This window comes from Notamacropus eugenii, chromosome 6, assembly GCF_028372415.1.
Source record: "Notamacropus eugenii isolate mMacEug1 chromosome 6, mMacEug1.pri_v2, whole genome shotgun sequence".
NCBI lineage: Eukaryota > Metazoa > Chordata > Mammalia > Diprotodontia > Macropodidae > Notamacropus > Notamacropus eugenii.
In genome coordinates this window covers 317,815,317-317,835,656 of record NC_092877.1, presented here as the reverse complement: position 1 = coordinate 317,835,656, position 20,340 = coordinate 317,815,317, and the positions used below count along the sequence as shown (strand labels likewise).

The 20,340-nt window shown below is 46.1% G+C and overlaps 1 protein-coding gene across 2 annotated transcripts; it reads left to right on the top strand.

The window, feature by feature from the left end:
- Positions 1-7,770: 7,770 nt before the first annotated feature.
- Positions 7,771-20,328, top strand: DNPEP (aspartyl aminopeptidase). Of its 2 annotated transcripts, none has more exons than XM_072617870.1 (15): positions 7,771-7,981; positions 8,931-9,024; positions 9,137-9,225; positions 9,337-9,450; positions 9,789-9,914; positions 10,566-10,696; positions 11,251-11,326; positions 11,469-11,576; positions 11,799-11,876; positions 12,295-12,378; positions 16,638-16,798; positions 17,178-17,217; positions 17,724-17,825; positions 18,231-18,398; positions 18,689-18,840. In XM_072617870.1, exons 1-15 carry the CDS (start codon positions 7,976-7,978, stop codon positions 18,737-18,739), a joined length of 1,428 nt encoding a protein of 475 aa, XP_072473971.1. In that variant the 5' UTR covers positions 7,771-7,975; the 3' UTR covers positions 18,740-18,840. The 2 variants fall into 2 exon arrangements, with proteins under 2 accessions (XP_072473971.1, XP_072473972.1); XM_072617871.1 differs by lacking the exon at positions 18,689-18,840 and adding an exon at positions 19,124-20,328 and having other exon boundaries at positions 7,781-7,981.
- Positions 20,329-20,340: the final 12 nt, after the last annotated feature.

Sequence of the window (20,340 nt, the reverse complement as noted above, 5' to 3'; positions counted from 1 at the left end):
TATACGTATATATACATACATATATATATATATAGCATACCAGAGCTTATGGTTGCAGGAGAGCAGGGACCTTGGTTGCAGCTCCAAGACAGAAAAGAATACTTGTGGTCACTCACAGACAGAGCCCAGGCCAGGAGAGTAGTAAACACACTGCTGCTTAGACCGTACTCCTTAATTAATCATATATATAATTATAATAATTATAATAAAGGTATTTATTTATTCTTAGTTTTCAACATTCACTTCCACAAGATTTTGAGCTCCAAATTTTCTCCCCATCTCTCCCCTCTCCCTACCCCAAGACAGCATGCAATCCTATATAGGCTCTACATATACATTCATATGAAATATATTTTCATGTTAGTCATATTGTAAAGAAGAATTAGAGCCAATGGGAGAAACCATGAGAAAGAAGAAATTTTAAAAAGAGAGAGAGCGTGCACAGATAGTCTGCGTTCTGCATTCAGACTCCATAGTTCTTTCTCTGGATGTGGATAGCATTTTTCATCATGAGTCGTTTGGAGTTGTTTTAGATCCTTGCATTGCTAAGAAGAGTTATGTCTATCAAAGTTAGTCATCGCACAATGTGACTGTTACTATGTACAATACTCTTCTGGTTCTGCTCTAAATAAGAGCTTTTTAAGGAGGAGGGAGACATTGGCATATCCATAAGCAGCAAGGAAGCAGACAATAGATAAAAATAGGAGATTTGAATGGAGGAAAGGAAATCTACTGGAGAAAAAGGGGAAAGGAGGGAATCAAGGATTCATGTATAAGGGTTTGCTTTGACAAGGAGGATAGTCACCTCTTTCTACATGAGAAACTGGGATGAAGGAAAAACTAATAGAGAAGACATCTGAGTGATATGAGATGAGGCAGGAGAACAGGGATAGAAAAACCAACTTTCATCAAGTGGCTTCAATTTTTTTTTACTAAACGTGAGGTGAGGTTCTCAGATAAGAGGATGGAGTGCATGGGAGATTTGAGGAGGGATGAAAAAGTTTGGAATAGCTGCTAACTGTGCTGAGTAGGATAGGGAGTCAGTTACAGAGGTGTAAAAGGATTACCTTGCTTCAATGAGGGCCCAGTTGAGATTATGTCACCTAAAATTTTAATGGACTCAATCATAGCACAGTTTAGGGATTTTCTCCAGCTCTTTCCAACAGCACACAAATCAGAGCAAAGGTAGTGGATTATGGAAATAATCCATGGCTGGGGAATGAGTGGTGATAAAATAAGGAACAAAGGATTCAAGTAGAGAAGATAGTGTAAAGTCAAATTGGTTCACTGAGAGATCAAGCTAAGGAAAGAAGGAGAGCCTAGGGCATTGCAGGGATGATGGCCTGGGAAAGAACTGAGTGGTGAAGGGACTGGAGAGAAAAGTGAAGAACAGGGTTTAGAATCATAAGGCAGAAGAAAAGGTAGAATGACAAAAGATTATCATCAGATAAATGAATTTCAGATTTCATAAATACAGAAATGGAACACTTGTGGATGACAGCAAGATCAAATATACAGGGGAGGAGCCAAGATGGTGGAGTAGAAAGATACACATATGCTAGCTCCTAACCCACAGCCCATAAAATACCTGCAAAGAACTACCAACAAATTCTGGAGCAGCAGAAGCCACAGAACAACAGAGTGGAGGAGATTTCTGTTCCAGAGAGACCTGAAAAACCGACACCAAAGATCTGTTGTGCACCAGACCCAGAGCAGAGCCCAGCCCTGCCTTGGCCTCATGGCACCGAGGGGAGCAGATCCAAGCAGGCTTCAGGGGCACAATCTCCAGCAGCAGCACAGGTCCCTCCACCCACAGGTGCCAAAGGTCAGTGAGAGGGTCTTTTCAGCCAGCTAAGAGGGGAGCAGGGTGTCCTCATAACTCAGGCCCCCTTGGGAGGCAGCAGCAAAGGCAGCAGAAGACAAGGCCTCCCAAAGCAGGCAGGAGCTCGATCCATTGCTGAAGGTCTCATCGTAAACCCCCTGAGGGCACTGATCCCGTGTGGCGGCCCTGCCCCCACCTGAGCACCTGAACTTAATCTCACACTGAATAGCAGCCCTGCCCCCGCTGAAAGCCCTGAGGCTGGGAAGCAGCATTTGAATCTCAGCCCCCAAGCACTGGCTGGGTGGATCTGGAGGTGAGGCAGGCATGGAGAGGAAACTCAGAAGTCAAGTAACTTCCTGGGAAAATGCCCAGAAAAGGGAAAAAAATAAGACCATAAAAGGTTACTTTCTTGGGGAACAGGTGTATCCCCCCATCCCTTCAGATGAGGAAGAACAAGGCATACTGTCAGAGGAAGTCAAGGCCCCTGCCTCCAAAGGGACTTAAACTCGGCTCAGGCAATAGAAGACCTTAAAAACCAAGTTAGCAGCTCACTAAAGGAGAACCAAAAAAACGCTGAGGAAAATAGCAGCTTTAAAAGAGGCTAACTCAACTGGAAAAAGAGGTCCAAAAAGCCAGCGAGGAGAAGGAGGGTTTAGAAAGCAGAATTAGCCAAATAGAGGAGAAGGTTCAAAAGCTCACTGAACAAAATAATTCGTTGGAAGAGAGAATTGAGTCCAGGGAAAAGAATGACTGTGAGTTAAACCAAGAAGTTAGTAAACAAAACCAAAAATTTGAAAAAATAAAAGATGATGTGAAAGAACTTATTGGAAAAACAACTGACCTGGAAAATAGATCCAGGAGAAATAACTTAAAAATTATTGGACTACCTGAAAGTCATGATCAAAAAAAGAGCCTAGACACTATCTTCCATGAAATTATCAAGGAAAACTGCCCCGATGTTATAGAATCAGAGGGCAAAATGGATACTGGAAAAATTCATCAATCACCCCCTGAAAGAAACTCAAACAGAGAAACTCCTAGGAATATTGTGGCCCAATTTCAGAGTTCCCAGATCAAGGAGAAAATACTGCAAGCAGCTAGAAAGAAATAATTTGAGTACTGTGGAAATACAATCAGGATAACACAGGATCTGGCAGCTTCAACATTAAATGAACGAAGGGTTTGGAGTAGGATATTTCAGAAGTCTAAGGAACTGGGATTGAAGCCAAGAATCACCTACTGAGCATATCTGAATATAATACTTCAAGGGAAAAAATGGACATTCAGTGATAGAGATAAATTTGAAGATTTCATGTTGAGGAAAAGACCAGATCTGTATTTAAAAATGTGACTTCCCAAGACAAGAATCAAGAGAAGCATGAAAAGGTAAACAGGGGAAAAAAAGAAAAAGAAAAGAAAAATCATAAAAGACTCTCTAAAGCTGAACTATTTACATTGCTACATGGAAAGAAAATATTTTTAACTCTTGAATCTTTTCTCAGTATTTGGGTAGTTGGAGAGATTGTACACACACACTCACACACATACACATAGATAGATAGAGAGTACAGGGTGTGTTATATCAGAAGAGATGATATCCACATACACACACACACACACACACACACACACACACATACAAATAAATAAGTAAATAAATAAATAAATAAAATAAAAATTAAGGGGTGAAGGAGGAAAATACCGGGAAGAGAAAGGGAGTAATGAAACAATGCAGGCTGTAATTCATAAAAAAGATAAGAAAAATCTTATTCAATAGAGGAGATAAGAGAGAAGGGGAGGGGGCGGAAATAAAGCTACTCTTCCCACATGTGGCTGAAGGAAGGAATAACATGCTCACTACATTTGATATGCAAATTTATATCACACCACAGGAAAGTAGGAGAGGAGGCAACAAGTGGAGCGAAGGGAATGTTAGAAGGGAGGGCAAATGGGAGAAGGGAGTCACTAGAAATCAACACTTTCAAGAAGGGACAAGGTCAATTGTAGCGGGGAAAATAAGGGGGATAGGGTAGGTCAGAGGGCAATATAATTAGTATTACACAACATGATTACTATGGAAGTCTTTTGCAAAACAACACGTTTAGTCTATATTGAATTGCTTTCCTTCTTAGTGGGGCTGGGAAGGAGGGGGGGAGGGAGAGAAGTTGGAATTCAAAGTAGTAGAAACGAATGTTGAGAATTTTTACTGCATAAAATCGGGAAATAAGAATTATAGGGATAGGGGTATGGAAATTTATCTTGCCCTGCAAGAAAAGAAGGAAGATGGGGATAGGACAGGGGTGGGGTGTGATGGAGGGGAGGGTACATTGAGGGAAGGAGCAACCAGAATGCAAGATATTAGGAAGCAGGGGAGAGGGGTGATGGGGAGAAAAATTGGTCATGTAACAAAGTGAGGTAAAAGCAATTAGTATTAAAACAATAGACTGAATTAATTACTGAGAATAAATCAATGACATCTTTAGTTTGGAGAAAAGAATTTCAGTCTAACTTTCCAAGAGGAAGGTAACCTCTGATAAAATTTGGCATTGATGGAAAAGTCAAGGTTTTAATGGTAAATTTGATTTTATGATTGCCATTTAATCAGGAACTAGAATATGTACAGAAAGACATGTAAGCCACTTGACTTGCCTAAAAGATGTTCCTTAGTCAAAGTGAAACTATAATCATATTTTAAACCTGGTTATAGGAACTTGCCATTTTTAGATGCTATGGGACTACTAAGTGACTGTTCTTCTGAGTCTCACTCCAGGAATGGGAAGCAAGAAAGGCGATCCGAAACTCCATTACATGATGCCAGTATGCTCATGAGATGCTGGTATGAACTGCATAGGTGATCTCAAGGGAAGAGTGGGAGAGCAGCTGTTCAGCATGGGCTGAGGTGGGATTCTCTGGACTCAATTTCCCCACTGACACCTGGCAGACTTTAAGCCTGACTGAATGCAAGTGGACAATCTACTCCTGCCTGGAATAGACATGAAGTTGGGGAGATATTGTTTCCCTGCAATGTCCCTACTCTTGGTGGCAATTTCCTATAGTCAAAAGGTTTGTAAGCTTAATACCAGATCTATTCAATTATAGATTATGGATAGAGGAACATTTGAGGCTATCTAAAATTAAGCTATTAGGTTTAGGACTTTAGACCAACAACAATAAGTTAGGGTCCTTTAATTCTTAGTAATAGTGGGGAGACAATTAGATCAAGAGATTGTGAAGTTAGCAACATAAATATTATCTGTTTCTCAGTTGGCTTATGTTTAAAAAAAAAATTCTTTTGTGGTCCATATTGTAAATGCTTTAAAAAGATGTATCACCTGACCAAAAGTCTGAATTGCTTTATCTGTTATAAACTGTATTAAAAATAAAAAAATAAAAAATAAAAAGATCAAATGTACGACCAGCTCAGTACATAGCTGAAGAGGAGTTGAAGATTAGGTAATGGGGAAATAGGTAAAACTGAGTAAGTGGGGAATTATAGCATTTGAAAGAAAATCAACATCTCTCTCTCTCTCTCTCTCTCTCTCTCTCTCTCTCTCTCTCTCTCTCTCTCTATATATATATATATATATATATATACACACACACATATATGCATGTATATCATATGTATTTGTATGTATACATATGTATATACACATGTATACATACATATGTGCGTGCATGTGTAACAGCTACCAGACTCTTTATAATTACATATTGAATGAATGAACCTCAAAGAAGGAGAAATTACTGAGTAACAGTGACAGAGGGAAAGCCTGGAAGTGCCAGTGGGGAACAGGGAGTTTTCCAACTCCCTCACCACAAAAAAAGAGTCAAGGGTTATGACCAATCAATCAGTAGGCATTTATTAAGTGCCTGGGCAGCTAGGTGGTGCAGTGGATAGAGCACCAGTACAGGAGCCAGGAAGACCTGAGTTCAAATCTCACCTCAGACTCTTGACACTCACTAGCTGTGTGACCTTGGGCAAGTCATTTAACCCCAATTGCCTCATCCTGGGTCATCTCCAGTCATCCTGATGAATATCTGGATTCAGATGGCTCTGGAGGAGAAGTGAGGCTGGTAACCTGCACAGCCCTCCCTCACTCAAAACAAAATCAAGTGCAAGTCATGTCATCATTTCTCTGATGGCATGGTCTTCTTGGGCAACAAAGGATGAACACACACTAGCTGCCAGACACTGTAGATACAAAAAGAGGCAAATGAGTACAAATGCAATTAGTACTGAAAAGGGTATGGGTGATACCATGTCAGAAGATGAAAGGGGTGGGAAAGGAAAAGGCTGAAGATGAAAGTTAACGTGTTAACTATGAGCCAAGCATTCCAAAGAGCACAGCAAAAGAAATGGCCAGACCTGAGATGGGACATGGCAGAAGAGGCTTAGGGTGGAGGGAGATGATTTTAGCTTTGACTCGAAGGAAGCCAGGAGACAGATGAAGGAATCAGTTCCAGGGATGGAGGACAGCTGGGATTCTTTGCTTGGACTCATTCTTCAACAGTTAACACATTCCCCACTCCATCCTATTGTACTCATCCCAGTGAGTGTACACTGACATCTGGGGGTTCAGAATCACTAGGATGAGTAAGAATAGGATGGAGTGGGGAGTGTGTTAACCATTGAGGAATGAGTCCAAGCAAAGAATTTCGGCTCTCCCTCATCCCTACCTGCCTCCTGGCTTCCTTCTACTCAAAGCTAAAATCCCATCTTCTTTGCAAAGTCTTTCCCAATCCATTAATGCCAGTCTTTCCTCTAAACTTACCTTTAATTTATTCAGCCCTCCCTCACTCAAAAAACAAAGTCAAGTGCAAGTCATGTCATCATTTCTCTGATGGCATGGTCTTCTTTGGCCATGAAGAATGAACACACCTTAATATATCCCATGTATATCTTATTTGTACCTAATTGTTTGTATATCATCTCTATTAACCTTACAGATCCTTGAGAGTGGGGACTGTTATTTTTTCCCTTTCTTCTTATCCTCAGAGCTTAGCATTGTTTCTTACAAAAGTAGGTGCTTAATACATGTATATTGACTGATGTTTTCCAGATGGGGAAAATGAGGCAGAGAGAGGGTGACTAGGACCACATAGCTGTCATGTAAAGCACAATTAGGGAGACCTTGCAATGCCCCCCTCACCCCCAGCTCTCAAGAGTTTTCTTCCTCCTTCCCTTCCCCCCACCCTTGCACTGGAAGATGAAATGGAAGAGAAAAAATAAATTCATTTATCCCTTTCACTAATTTTTTTTTCTTCCTTAAAATGGTTTGTTATAAGGTATGGCTCTCTGTAATGGGAAACTGGAGGGATCCAAGGGAAGATAGAGGTGGCTTTAAAACAGGAGACATCCATAAGCATTTATTTATTTAAAAAAAAAAAAAAAGATGGGTGAGACACTTAAAAAAGACACCAAAATCTACTTTAAAAAGTAAGTAGTTGGTGAGAAACTACAAGAAATATCAAAAATTATTTTTTGAAATGGCTGGTGTACATGTAAGTGGGGGAAAATAAAATAGTAAATAACATTTTTTAAAAATAGTTGGTGAGAAACTAAAAAAAAATCTATTTTAAAAAACAGCTGGTGGGAAATTTAAAAATAAAACGTATATTTTAAAAAACTAAATCTATTTTTAAAATAAATGGTGAGAAACTAAAAATGTATATCAAAAATCTTTTTTAAAATAAGAAACTAGACAATATTTTAAAATCTGTTTTAAATAAATGGTAAGTAAATCTGTTTTAAAAAATTTTTAAAGCTATTTTTAAAAAGTAGTAACTGAGAGAGAAACTTTTTAAAATAACTCAGCAAAGATCCCGGAATTTCCTTGCAGGACTCCGGTACCCAGGAAGCGCTTAATAGTGGCTCGGGCTCCGCCCTCGGGCTCCAGGGCGGCCCCGCCCCTCGAGGCCCCGCCCACGCACTGCCCGGCCCCACAGCGCCCGGGCCTGGGGCCGGGCTGGAGAACCCGGGATTCCCGGCTGTCCTAGCTCCTCCCAGGCAGCAGAGGGCTCCGGGCTGCCCGCCTCCGTTACGGGAGGGCGGGGCCTGGAGCCGGAGCCGGAGCCGGAGCACTGGCCGGAGCGGGCTAAGGGGCTGGTGTCGGGTTCGGATCGGGACCGCGAAAGCCGGAGGCAGGCATCATGCAGGTAACGTGGGAGCCTCCCGACCCCACGCTGCGAGGCCCGCCTCGCCCCCCCCTAGCCCCGGAGCTGCGGGCAAAAGTGAAAGAGAAAGCGCCCGAGCTGGGCTGGGGAAGGGGTCCTGAGCTTGCCGGGCCGGGTGGGGGAAGGGCCTCCTTGGAAGGGCGCTGGTCCTAGGATCCGAGGGACCTGACGCCAGGGGGAGGGGAGAAGGGTGTCTGAATGTGGAGGCTGGGCGGGGCTCATCCTTGAGAGTCTGGACTTCGAGAAGTCTCCAGACTTGGGGCCGGGGCCAGAGCCCGACTTGGGGCCAGGGCAGAGCGCGGGGGCCGGGGGCGGGGGCGGGGGCCAGAGCCCGACTTGGGGCCAGGACTGAGCGCTGGGGGCGAGGGCGGGGGCCAGAGCCCGACCTGGGGCCAGGACTGAGCGCGGGGGGCGAGGGCCAGAGCCCGACCTGGGGCCAGGGCAGAGCGCGGGGGCCGGGGGCCAGAGCCCGACTTGGGGCCAGGGCAGAGCGCGGGGGCCGGGGGCGGGGGCGGGGGCCAGAGCCCGACTTGGGGCCAGGACTGAGCGCTGGGGGCGAGGGCGGGGGCCAGAGCCCGACCTGGGGCCAGGACTGAGCGCGGGGGGCGAGGGCCAGAGCCCGACCTGGGGCCAGGGCCTGATTTAGGGCCAGGGAAGTTTTTTCAGATTGAGAAGCAGGACTTGGAGAGTGTCTAGGCTGGGAGGAAGGGAGGCTGAGAAGTCTCAGGTCTTGGGAGTCAGGACTGGGCTGGGCATGGGGAGGGGAGCAGGCCCAGGGATGCAGGATGGGAGGAGCCTCCACCCTGGAAGCTAAAGGTATGGAGGTGGGAAAAGGAATCGCCTTAGCAGGCCTCCGGAAGAGGGGGATACAAGGGACAGTTGTAGCAGAGGGTCCTGGGAGGAGGGATGCAATCAGTATCTGCCTTCCCAGGCTTCAGTCACATCTCTAGCCAGAAAGGAAGCCATTCAGGCCACAGCCAGAGAGCTGCTCAAGTTTGTGAACCGAGGACCCTCCCCCTTTCATGGTAAGTGGCCAGGCCCTTGGGAGAAGAGAGAGCTGAGCCCTATTCTATAGTCCCCTCCCCCTCCCCCACTCCCCAGGCCTCTGTGATGGAGGTCACCTTTCCCCCACTACAGTGGTGGCTGAATGTAAAAGCAGGCTCCTACAGGCTGGCTTCCAAGAGCTCAAAGAGACGGAGAAATGGGACCTGCAGCCTGAACGCAAGGTATGAAAGACCAACCATGTGGATGTGAGAGGAGAGGTCAGAGTCTGGAGGGTGGAGCTGGACTTTTCCTGAAGCTGTCACACTGAGGGCTCCTTCCACTTTTCTCCTTAGTACTTTGTGACCAGGAACTCCTCCACCATCATCGCCTTTGCAGTGGGGGGCCAGTATTCTCCAGGCAATGGCTTTAGCATCATCGGAGCCCACACGGACAGCCCTTCCCTTCGGGTATGGAAATCTGGGGGGCTCCTACTCTAGGGCCCCAGCTCAGGGTCCTGAGATGGGATGGGAGGACCCATGGACAGACCTCCAAAGGAAAGAAGTGGGGAGAGAGAAGAAGACCAGGAGACCAGGTTGGAGACCCTGGGGGAGGGGTTTGTTTCCTATTCTTTCTGAATACTTCCTCTTCCGTACTCCATCAATAATATAATAATAGTTCATCCAACTTTATAAAATATACATAATTTTTCTTGTATATGTTTGGTCTTCCCAGGCAGACTAATCTCCTTGAGGCAAATACAGGGTCTTAGAGCTTTTTGTCACCCGATGGTGTGTGTCCTTCCTAGGTGAAGCGCAGGTCCCGTAGGAACCAAGCAGGCTTTCTGCAGGTTGGTGTAGAAACCTATGGGGGTGGCATCTGGAGTACCTGGTTTGACCGTGACCTCACCTTGGCCGGACGAGTCATTATCAAGGTAGGGACAGCAGCTGGGGTTAGTCAGGAACCAATCCTCCTATGCCCGCAGCATCTTTTATTTTGTTTTTGATCAATTTATTTATTTTTAATTTACAACATTCAGTTTCACAAGCTTTTGAGTTCCAAATTTTCTCCCCTTTGCCCCCTCCCCCCCACTCCCATCATGAAGAGAGCCTACAGCATTCTTTCTAGAGAGCTGCTGAGGAAAGGGTAGGTGAGGACACTCAGGGTCAGGGGATTCGAGAGAGGTAGGCCCGGCCTCTGCTACTCAGAAGATCAGAAGTTTAAATTGACTTGTTGAGGCCACACACAGAAGGGTATGGGGTCTGGGTTGGCCATGTCTTTCTCTGTTTTGGCTCTTCCTGCTTTAGGTTTAAGCACCATATTTGTATCACCAATTTTCCCAAGTAATCTATATAGTATTAGAACTAACTGTTCTTTAAATGTTTACATTCTGTCTCGGGAGACAGGGGAGAAAATCTAAGACTTATGGAAGTGATTGTAGAAAACTGAAAACAATGATAAAAGTCACTTGTAAATCCATCAAGCCCTGGAGATTTTTTTCTTAAGGAGTTCATTGATGGCCTATTCAATTTCTTTTTCTGAGATGGGGTTATTTAAGTATTTAACTTTACATGACTGGTTACAGAATCCTACCTCAAACCAAATTGAGCAGCGGCTGGTGCACCTGGAGAGGCCGATACTGCGCATCCCACACTTGGCAATTCATCTTCATCGGACTGTCAATGAGAACTTCAGTCCTAACACTGAGACCCATTTGTAAGGAAAGGGCTTAGGGATGGGGCACTTGGGGTGGGGGTGATGTTACATCCTGAGGGACATAGGTCAGGATGAGGCCAGCTGGGTGAAGGGGATTAGGAATGCTATCAGTGCCAGCTGTGATGGTGTACCAGTATGAGAACGTCCACATGGTGGCTGTCTGTTTTGACTGAGAAAACCTGTCATGACAGAAAGCTCCTGTGAATTCAGTATGTTACTAATCACAATGACTAATAATGACATATATTTATGTGAGGTTATTTATTCTATTCAGAGCATGTTTGATTATTTTTCTTGTGAGTCATTTGATAAACCAGACCCTCTTACAATAACTCTGAGGGTCCCCTTACCCCCAGGGGTCCATAGGTTGGGAACCTCTGTACTAAAGGGTGAGGATAAGAGATTACAGGGATGAAGGATGAAGAACTGTTTAGGAACCAGGCGGGCAGGGCCAGCACACAGCCAGACCTCTGAATTCAGAGGCACTTCCCCTACCCCACCCTCCCTCGTTCTGCTGTCTCCCCCACACCAGCCTCTCCCCCACCTCCTTGCAGAATACCCATTCTGGCTACTGCGGTCCAGGAGGAGCTGGAGAAAGGGATGCCTGATTCAGGATCTCCTGCTACCCAGGTGAGAAAGGGGACTGCCATCGAGGATGGCAAGAAGCGAAGGAATAGGATGATTTGGGGGTTGGGGGTAGGAAGGAGCACATAGGAACCTTGGAATAAAGTGCCCCCAAGTGACCATCTCTGACTCATACCTCTCCCTGTAGGTGGACCGACACCAGTCAGTGCTTATGTCTCTGCTGTCTACCCAGTTGGAGCAGAGCCCTGAGGATATCCTGGAAATGGAATTGTGTCTCGCAGACACTCAGCCTGCGGTAAGAAGAGAATGGACCCCCCTCACCTCCAGCCAGTACTGGGAGGGCTCAGCCCTGCATGGTAGAGATAAATACCAAACCCCAGGGGAGCTCAGAGGTTAAGTGCTGAACAAGGAACAGGAGGGGTTTTTCGTGTTAAGGATCAGTGGAAGTGTGGGACTGTGGGAAGGAGGGAGGAGAGCTGACCCAGGTCTCTCTCCATCTCTCCATCCATCTCTCCAGGTCCTGGGAGGCGCCTATGAGGAATTCATCTTTGCCCCTCGGCTGGACAACCTGCACAGCTGTTTCTGTGCCCTCCAGGTGTGGAGCCAGGGGCTTGGCAGACCCGTATGCCCTACTTCATCCCATAGCACAAAGCCTTAGACACATGGGGAGAGTCACTAGTGCAAACCTAAAGGGTTTGAGGAGGGCTGGCATTTCTGTCTCAGACCCTCGAGGGGGTATGGAAGGAAACAAGGGGGCTAACGCCAGTCCTATCCTTCACCCTTTCCTCATAGCAGTGATGCTGAGGAAGGGTAGGTTGGAGGTGTGAGGAGATAGTTGCCATGCTTCAGGAACCCCAGTTGTCATAGCCTTGGTGACAGAGGCTGGGGAATAGAAGGAGAGAGCCACTTTGGCCCCCAGAAGTCGCCTTTCCTTTAAAAACACAACACAATGCTCAGCGATATAGTAGCCATTTAAATGCATGTGGACCCACTGATTCTGTCTCCACTTCCAGGCTTTGATCGATTCCTGTTCGGCCCCAGCATCTCTTGCCTCTGAGCCTCACATTAGAGTGATCGCACTGTATGACCACGAGGAGGTGAGACAGGGCCAGTTGGGAAAGGGAGGGAAGAGGAGGACAGGGAATTGGTGAGCATCTGTCTATCCCTGTTAACAAACATTTTCTAAGTATTTATTCTGTGCAAGGACCTGTGGAAAGGACTGGAGATGGGAAGAGGTAGGTCCCAGTATTTGCTCCACCTAGAATACTTTTCTCTCCCATCTTTGCCCAGACTTTTCCTACCCATCCTTCAAGGGCCAGCTGAAATGCCGCTTGTAGGAAGCCTTCCTACATACACACACACACACACACACACACACACACACACACACACACACACTCACACACACTCACACTCACACTCACACACACACTCTCTCTGTCTCTCTCTCTGTCTCTCTCTGTCTCTCTCTCTCCCTCTCTCCCTCTCTCTCTCTTTTTCTATCTCTCTCTCTCTCTCTCTCCCTCTCTCCCTCTCTCCCTCTCTGTCTCTCTCTCTCTGTCTCTCTCTCTCTGTCTTTCTCTCTCCCTCTCTCTCTCCTTCCTTCTCTTCCTCTCTCTCTCTCTCTCTCTCTGTCTCTGTCTCTCTGTCTCTGTCTCTCTCTCTCTCTCTCTCTCTCTCTCCCCTTCTCTCTCTCCCCCTCTCTCTCTTCCCCTCCCTCCTCCTCCCCCTCTCCTCCCCCTGACACATAACTGGTTGCTTGAATCAATTGGCAAACCATTTAGCATCGTAGTTAAGAACTGTAATTTCCCCCAGGAGGTTTTTTAAGCCAGAGATGCAGATCTGGAGGGAATCTCCCTACACTGATGAAATCCAAGACTTGGACCCCCCCAAAATAAAGATTTGAGTCTTCTTTGGGTCAAAGTTATCTGTTTACACTTCTTTTTCCAACTAATCCCTCCTACCTTATTTTATATTTCTCTTTTTCCGTCTCCATCCCTCCTAGCCACTGCTACACTACACTATCAGCACCTTATAAGCAAGGGCTAGATCTTAGAGTTCTTATGTTTCCCCCATTGTGCCTAGGACAGTGCCTTGCACATAGGTCTCATCCACGTGGTTTCTGAATATATGAAAGACCTGATTCCTAGCCTCAGATCACCCATAACACATAACATGGTGCCTCAGGAGAGGCAGACTCCTCCCTCAGCTGTAGTTAGCATTGATTGGCCATCTGTGAGATCAGAACCCTGTGATTTTCCCTGGGATAACAAAGGAGTCTAAGATGAAGGCCAGTCTCTGAAAGGTTAACAGGCCATCTGGGGAGAGAGTTTTAGTGTAGTAAAAAGGATGCCAGATTTGGAGTCAGAAGATCTGAGTTCAAATTCTGCCTCAGACGCTAGTAGCATGAACCAGAAATCTTAGTGAAAAATTGTACTGAGACTTTTGGGACATCCTGTACAAATAGAACCAGGAGAGATGGGACAGTTACACTTTATAAAGTACTTTACATATTGTATCTTGTTTGATAGTTCAGTTTGGTGCCATCAAGATGAGGCAGTGGGTCTAAAGTTAGAAGACCTGAGTTCAAGTCTGGCCTCAGAGGCTTACTAATTGTTTGACCCTGGGCAAGTCACTTACCCCCGTCTGCCTCAGTTTATCAACTATCCCCCCACCTGCAAGTAAATTAGCCTCTCTCTGCTTCAGTTTCTTTATACATAAAATACTAGTACCCTCCCCCCCAAAGTAATTTAACCTCTGTCTGCTCTTGTCAGTAAGATGGAGGTGGTAAGAGCACCCACCACACCTCCTGCAGGGTTGTTGTGAGGGTCGGATGAGATAATAATTGTAAAGCACTTGGCATACAGAAGGTGTTTAATAAATCCTTGTTACCTTTCTATAAAATGAGTGATGCAGGTTACCATCTCTCTTGCGTAGATGAGTGAGCGGAGGTGGAAAAGTTCGTCCAGCCAACAAGCATTTGTCAGGCACTTGTTATGTGTCAGACACAATGCTCATAAGGGCAGATATGAGTCAGTCTCTGTGTTCCAGGAGTTAACACCATACTGAGAGAATATGGCACACTCAGAATAAGTAAATAGCAGATAGATTGCCATCTTGGGGAGGGAGGAGAAAAATTTGGAATTCAAAATCTTTCAAAAAATGAATGATGAAAATTGTCTTTATGTGTAATTGGAAAAAATAAAACACTATAAGTAAATAGTGGTGAGTTGGGCTGGAGCCATTGACACAAGGAGCCAGGAAAGACCTGTTGAAGCAGTGCTTGAACCAAGTCTTAGGCTAGAGGTTTTGAGAGGTGAGGTTGGGAGGTGAGAAAGGCAGAGCATTCCAGGTATGAGAGTAAGCTTGTGCAAAAGTTTGGAATGAGGAGATGGGGAGCCCCTGAACTGTCTCCTATAGGAAAGTCAAGTGGTGAGATCCATGCTTCAGGGATTATCCACATGGCAGCTAGGTAGGCAAGGAGATGCCAGTTAAGAGACCCTTTTGGGAGGCCAGGCAAGAGCTGATTGTTTGAGGGCCTACCTGAGGGTGACTGTGGTGTGAATAGAGAGATTAGGATGGATTTGAGAGATGCTCACAAGGTAGAACCAACAAACTTAAGGAACTGATTGGATATGAAGACAGGGATGTCTCCAGGGTTTTAAACCAGAGGGACTGGAGGAATTTCCCCAGAAATTGAGAAGTTAAGAGCAGGGGAGAATTTGGGGGAAAGAGGAGTTCTGTTTTGGACCTGTTGAGTTGGAGATGCCTATGGGACATCCAGGTTGGAGGTGTCCAGTGCACAAGTGGAGACATGGAACTGGAGCTCAGAAAAGAGGTAAGGGTTCCAAATGTAAATCTAGGAGTCATCCACCTAAAGATGCTAGTGAAATACATGTGATAGTTGATGAGAGTATAGAGGTAAGAGGAGATGGCTCAAGACAAAGCCATGGGATTATAGACTGGGGGCTAGAAAACACTATAGTATCCAACTCCTTTATATTACAGGTAAATAAACAAGAGGTTGAGTTACTTGTCTAGGGTCACTCATAAGTTTGTGAGGCAAGATTCAAACTCAAGTCCTGGGGTCCATCTACCACATCTAGTTGCCTCACCCTGGGGTACAGATAATGGCTAAGGATCCTGCAGAGAGGGCTGAGAAGGATAAATCAGACAGGTAGGAAGAGCACCGCAACCAAGGAAAACCATGAAAACCAGAGGAAGGGGAGAGTATCCAAAAGTGGGTGGTCACTGTTGTCAGAACTGAGGAGAAATCAAGAAGGGAGAATAGTGAGGAGAGAATTTAGTAACGAGACCCTGGGTGACTGGAGAGAGCCAGAGGGTGGGCACAGAAGCCTGAGTGCAAAGGGAAGGAAGTGAGAAAAGGGCATGGACATAGTGAATATAGACTGCATATTTTCTAGGAGTTTGATTTGTGAAAAGGAGGAAACATCCAATATTTGATATTTTGAGAGCATGACAGTATCAAGTGAAGGTTTAGAAAAGGGTGGAGACCTGGGTACCAAGGGAAGACACCCGCCTTCCACCCTAGCCGGAGAAAAGGCGGGAAATGACGAAGAGGGAGGGGATGATCAAAGAACAAGTTGCTGGAGAAGATGAGAGATGGGGTCAAGGGCCCAAGTGGAGGGTTTGGTGTTGGCAGAGAAAAGGGCCTCCTCTTCTGGAATTTGAACCCAGGTCTGACTCCACTACACCATAACTCTCTCCCCAGCTGGACTGTAAAACCTTCAGAGGCTGGACCTTTAAGCTCCTTTGTATCCCAGGGCAAGTTACAGCACCATGGCCCTAGTAGATGCCCAGTAAATGTCACCTGTTGGGAAGGAGGAAGGATTCTATTTCTAATGGTGGCACCAAGGGACATATTGTAAACCCTTGAGAGCAGAGCAGTGTTTCGTTCAGCAAATATTTATTGAATGAATATTAACATGCATAGCACTATTCTAGGGGGCAAGGCGGGGGTGGTGGCGGAGATTGAATTACTTTTAATAATTATAGAACTTTTTCAGACATATATGTAATATTTTTCAAACCACTACCAACAAGAGAGCCAGAAGGCAAATGCCAGTTGAACAGTATAAATAAAAAAACCCGTATCTCTTGGAAATGACTGGGAATTACTCTGCCTCCCAGTTTTCATGAAGCCAGAGATGAAACCATTCCCTGGGGTGGGAACTTTGAGCAAATAGGCTTGCCTTCCCCCCAGACTGCTGCTCAGCACTGGGGCAGGAGGAGATGGGGGAGGATCTGGTCCTTTGGTCCACCTCCCTTGGGCAGGCCCCCCCCAACCCGACTGGTCCAGTATTCCTGAGGTGAGCCCCCACCCCTCCACCCCCAGGTTGGATCCCTGAGTGCACAAGGGGCAGAGTCGTTGCTGACAGAGCTGGTGCTTCGGCGTCTATCGGCCTCACCTCAGAATGTGACAGCGTTTGAGGAGGCCATGCCTAAATCCTACATGATCAGCGCCGACATGGCCCATGCTGCGCACCCTAACTACCTGTGAGTCCACAGGGATCCCCCTTTTGCCAACGTTGAGGCTGTTGCTTTGGGCCCTAACTTTCTGGGTGTTCGTGACTGGCTGATTGGTAATCTTGGATCCCCTTGCTGGTGAAAAAGCATTTAGCCCAGGGGTGGGGAATGTGTGGCCTCAAAGCCACATGTGACCTTTTAGGTTCTCAAGTGCAGTCCTTTGAGTGAATCAGAAATTCACAGAACAAATCCTTTTATTAAGGGATAATACAATATGGATAATTAAGAGATGACATAATAGCCCCATTTTTCTACCTTCTTTTGATTCTCAGAGGTCAACTCTGTGCGAGGATTTCCTAATAGTAAATCTAAGTTCAAGGTTGTGGAACATTTAATCTCTTTCCTCTAGGGATAAACATGAAGAAAACCACCGACCCTTTTTCCACAAGGTAACCACTCTTCCTCCCCCACTCCAGCTCAGCCTTTAAAAGGATCTGTCTGTTGCCAGGCCCTTTCTTTCACCTCACTTCTCAGCCAGCCTCCTGTCCCACTGCCAGACCTTGTGTCTCTCCCCCTAATCATCCTTCCCCATTTCTTCCTCCAAAAGTCTCTTTCCTCTACTTACAGGTCCTATCTTTTTCCCTCCTGTCTCTATAGGCCTCCTCTTTCCCCCTGAAGCCTTATGTTTGCCCTTCCTATGTCTCCTTGTTCCACAGATGCTCTTTCCCTTTTGCCTTGGACCTCTTCTCTTCAGCCTATGTTCTTCCCTTCACTTTTCACTCTACCTCAGGTCTACATCTCCCACCCAAATCCCACCTTCTTCCTCTGACTTCACCATCAACCCCAGCTTTACACTGGCACTTAACAGGCCTGATTAAGACCAATTGGTTGGGTCTTCGTGTCCCTTTTTTTCTTTCTCCATCTCCTCCAACCCCCCACCCACCCACCTGCCCAGGGACCTGTGATCAAGGTGAACAACAAACAACGCTACGCTTCCAATGCTGTTTCTGAGGCATTGATCCGAGAGGTGGCTGCCCGAGTTGGGGTGCCCCTTCAGGTGAGCATTTTGGCGCCAGACCTTTAACTTGGAAAGGGTGGCCCCATTGTAGGTAACATACTGATAGAGAGCCCTACATGGAAAATTACTAGTCTCCTCCTCAGTCACACAGGGATAGCTGCAGCATGTGTACCAGTCCTCAGTGACACATGGTATTCCAGTTACTGCACTTGTCTTAGGGTTAACAAGTATCATTACATGTTCCCTGGGTCCTTTGCTTCTGGGGTTATGACAGCAAAGCCAGGATTCCTACAGAGATCAGAGATTTGAGTCACTCTCGAGTTCACGTGGGTCATGGTTCCTTCTCCATCCATGACTCAGAAGTCTTAAGCCACTGACAGACCTCACATCTCAGCCTTCCACCTGTGTGCATACTCACATAGATACCTTTTCCTGTCTGTGTAGGAGTTCATGGTTCGGAATGATTCTCCCTGTGGCACAACCATTGGGCCCATCCTAGCTGCTCGTCTGGGGCTGCGGGTGCTCGATTTGGGTAGCCCCCAGCTGGCCATGCACTCCATCCGTGAGATGGCATGTACCTCCAGTGTGCTGCAGACCCTCACTCTCTTTAAGGTAATCCTTCCTCTGCCCTTCCTTATCCACTTCAGCATGGCAGCTGTGTCTCCAGACCCTGGCATTGGTTGCTGGGGCAACGTCATCCCACTAAGTGACGAGGCTGGTCACCATGGCAATGCCATGGATGCACACAGAAGACCAGCTCAGCCTTCCTAAGGCTGAGGGATCCAGGCCAAGCCCTAGACTTCTAAGGGGGAATCAAGGGAAAGAAAGTGGAAGATACAAGAGGGAGGGTTGTCATACCACACCAACACTTAGCTACGTCACCCCACTTTGTCCCAATCCAGGGCTTCTTCGAGCTGTTTCCTGTTGTGAGCCGCAGTTTTGCAGTTGACTGAGGCCTTTTGAGAGCTGCTCTTCCCTTCCTCATCCCATTAAGCCCAGAATGGCAGTTCTCACCTGATTCAGAATTGAAATATTAAAATGAATTTTTCATTCATTTTTGCCCTGCTGGGTTTTTTGAGGGAGGGGAGTACTGGAGGGTTAAGTCCCTGCGATGAGAGGATTAGGGCAGGAGCCAAAAGGAAAGTGGGTAGAGGGAAGGGGCCTCTGATCTCTTGTCTTTATCCCAGAAGTGGGCTTGTGGGAGGAATGAGGTGGTTGGGACTGACCACTCTCAATCTATGTCTTAGCTCTTTCCCCAGGAGTGAGGCAAAGATGCTGCCTTCCTGCCAGTTTCCTGTCTATGTAGACCTTTTCTCTCCTTCCTTCTTTCATCCAAGGCCCTTGCTGTGTCCTCCCAGCATGAGTGTCCCTCTCCAAAGTAATCACAGGAGCTTGTCCATGGGATTCACCAAAAGGGCATCAGAAGGAAGGAGCCATCCTGGAGCAATCTCCCTGGAGTCCCAGTTACTCCTCTGACTTCAACGTTATCAGTGCATTCACTTGATCTTTCTAATCTAATTAACTAACAAATTCTAACTCACTATCAGTGAGAATTTTCTGAGTATGCTTTAGCTTATTAGCCAGGATTTTCATGCTCCTTTATGAAGGCAGGAAGTGAAAAAAGTGAGAAAGCCTCTTCTCCCAGAGCCACATAATTGAGATATCAACATTTACATAGCACTTGTGATACTTTGCAAAGAATCTGATCAAATTGGTTCTTGTTGTATCTCCGATAATTCTGTGAGGTAGATAAGGGTACTATGACCAGGGTTCCCACTTTACAAGTAGAGACATTGAAACACAAGCTAAATGACTAGTCCAATACGATATAGTGAATGAGGGCAGGAGCTCTCAGAACCCTTAGCATCTAGGTTTTTCTGACTCTGAATCCAGTGGCTTCTTCACTGCAGTCCTGCCTTCCAGAGTACAGTTTTGCATAGGACAGTCATGGCATCATGCTAGCTTAGATTTAGTCCCTCCACTTAAATCCCCCTCCCCCCCTTTCCAGGGCCACCCTCTCTCTGCTGTCTTGTCTCCTTTTGTTGAAAGAATATACCTTGAAGGAAAAAAAGGTAAGGAAGAGATGGTCTCTACTCTGAAAGACTTTTAGGGCACTATTGGAAGGCAGTATGTGATAATGCCATAAGAACAGTTCAAAGAGAAGAACTGGAACCATTCAGACACTGGAGAAATGACTTCTGACTGGAATGGGTGGTCAGGAGGCTTCATGGGAGAAGTGACATCTGAACTGGCCTTTGAAGGATGACCAGGTCCAACAGGCTAGACCATGGAAGTGAATTTACCAAGCTGAAATTTAATAGGAGGTAATACAGGTTGAAATGAAGAGAAGGCTGGTCTTGGAGTCCAGAAATCCAACCTCAGATTCATGGGCTGTGTGACCATGGATAAATCATCCTTGTGGTCTTCCCAGGGCACTTTTTTATAAGTTATATTTAAATATTTTTTGTAAACTTTGGAGAGAATTTCTTCTCTAGAGAACTGAATAAATCACAGGTAGAGGCTCCTCCCACCTCCAAACACACCTACACAATGT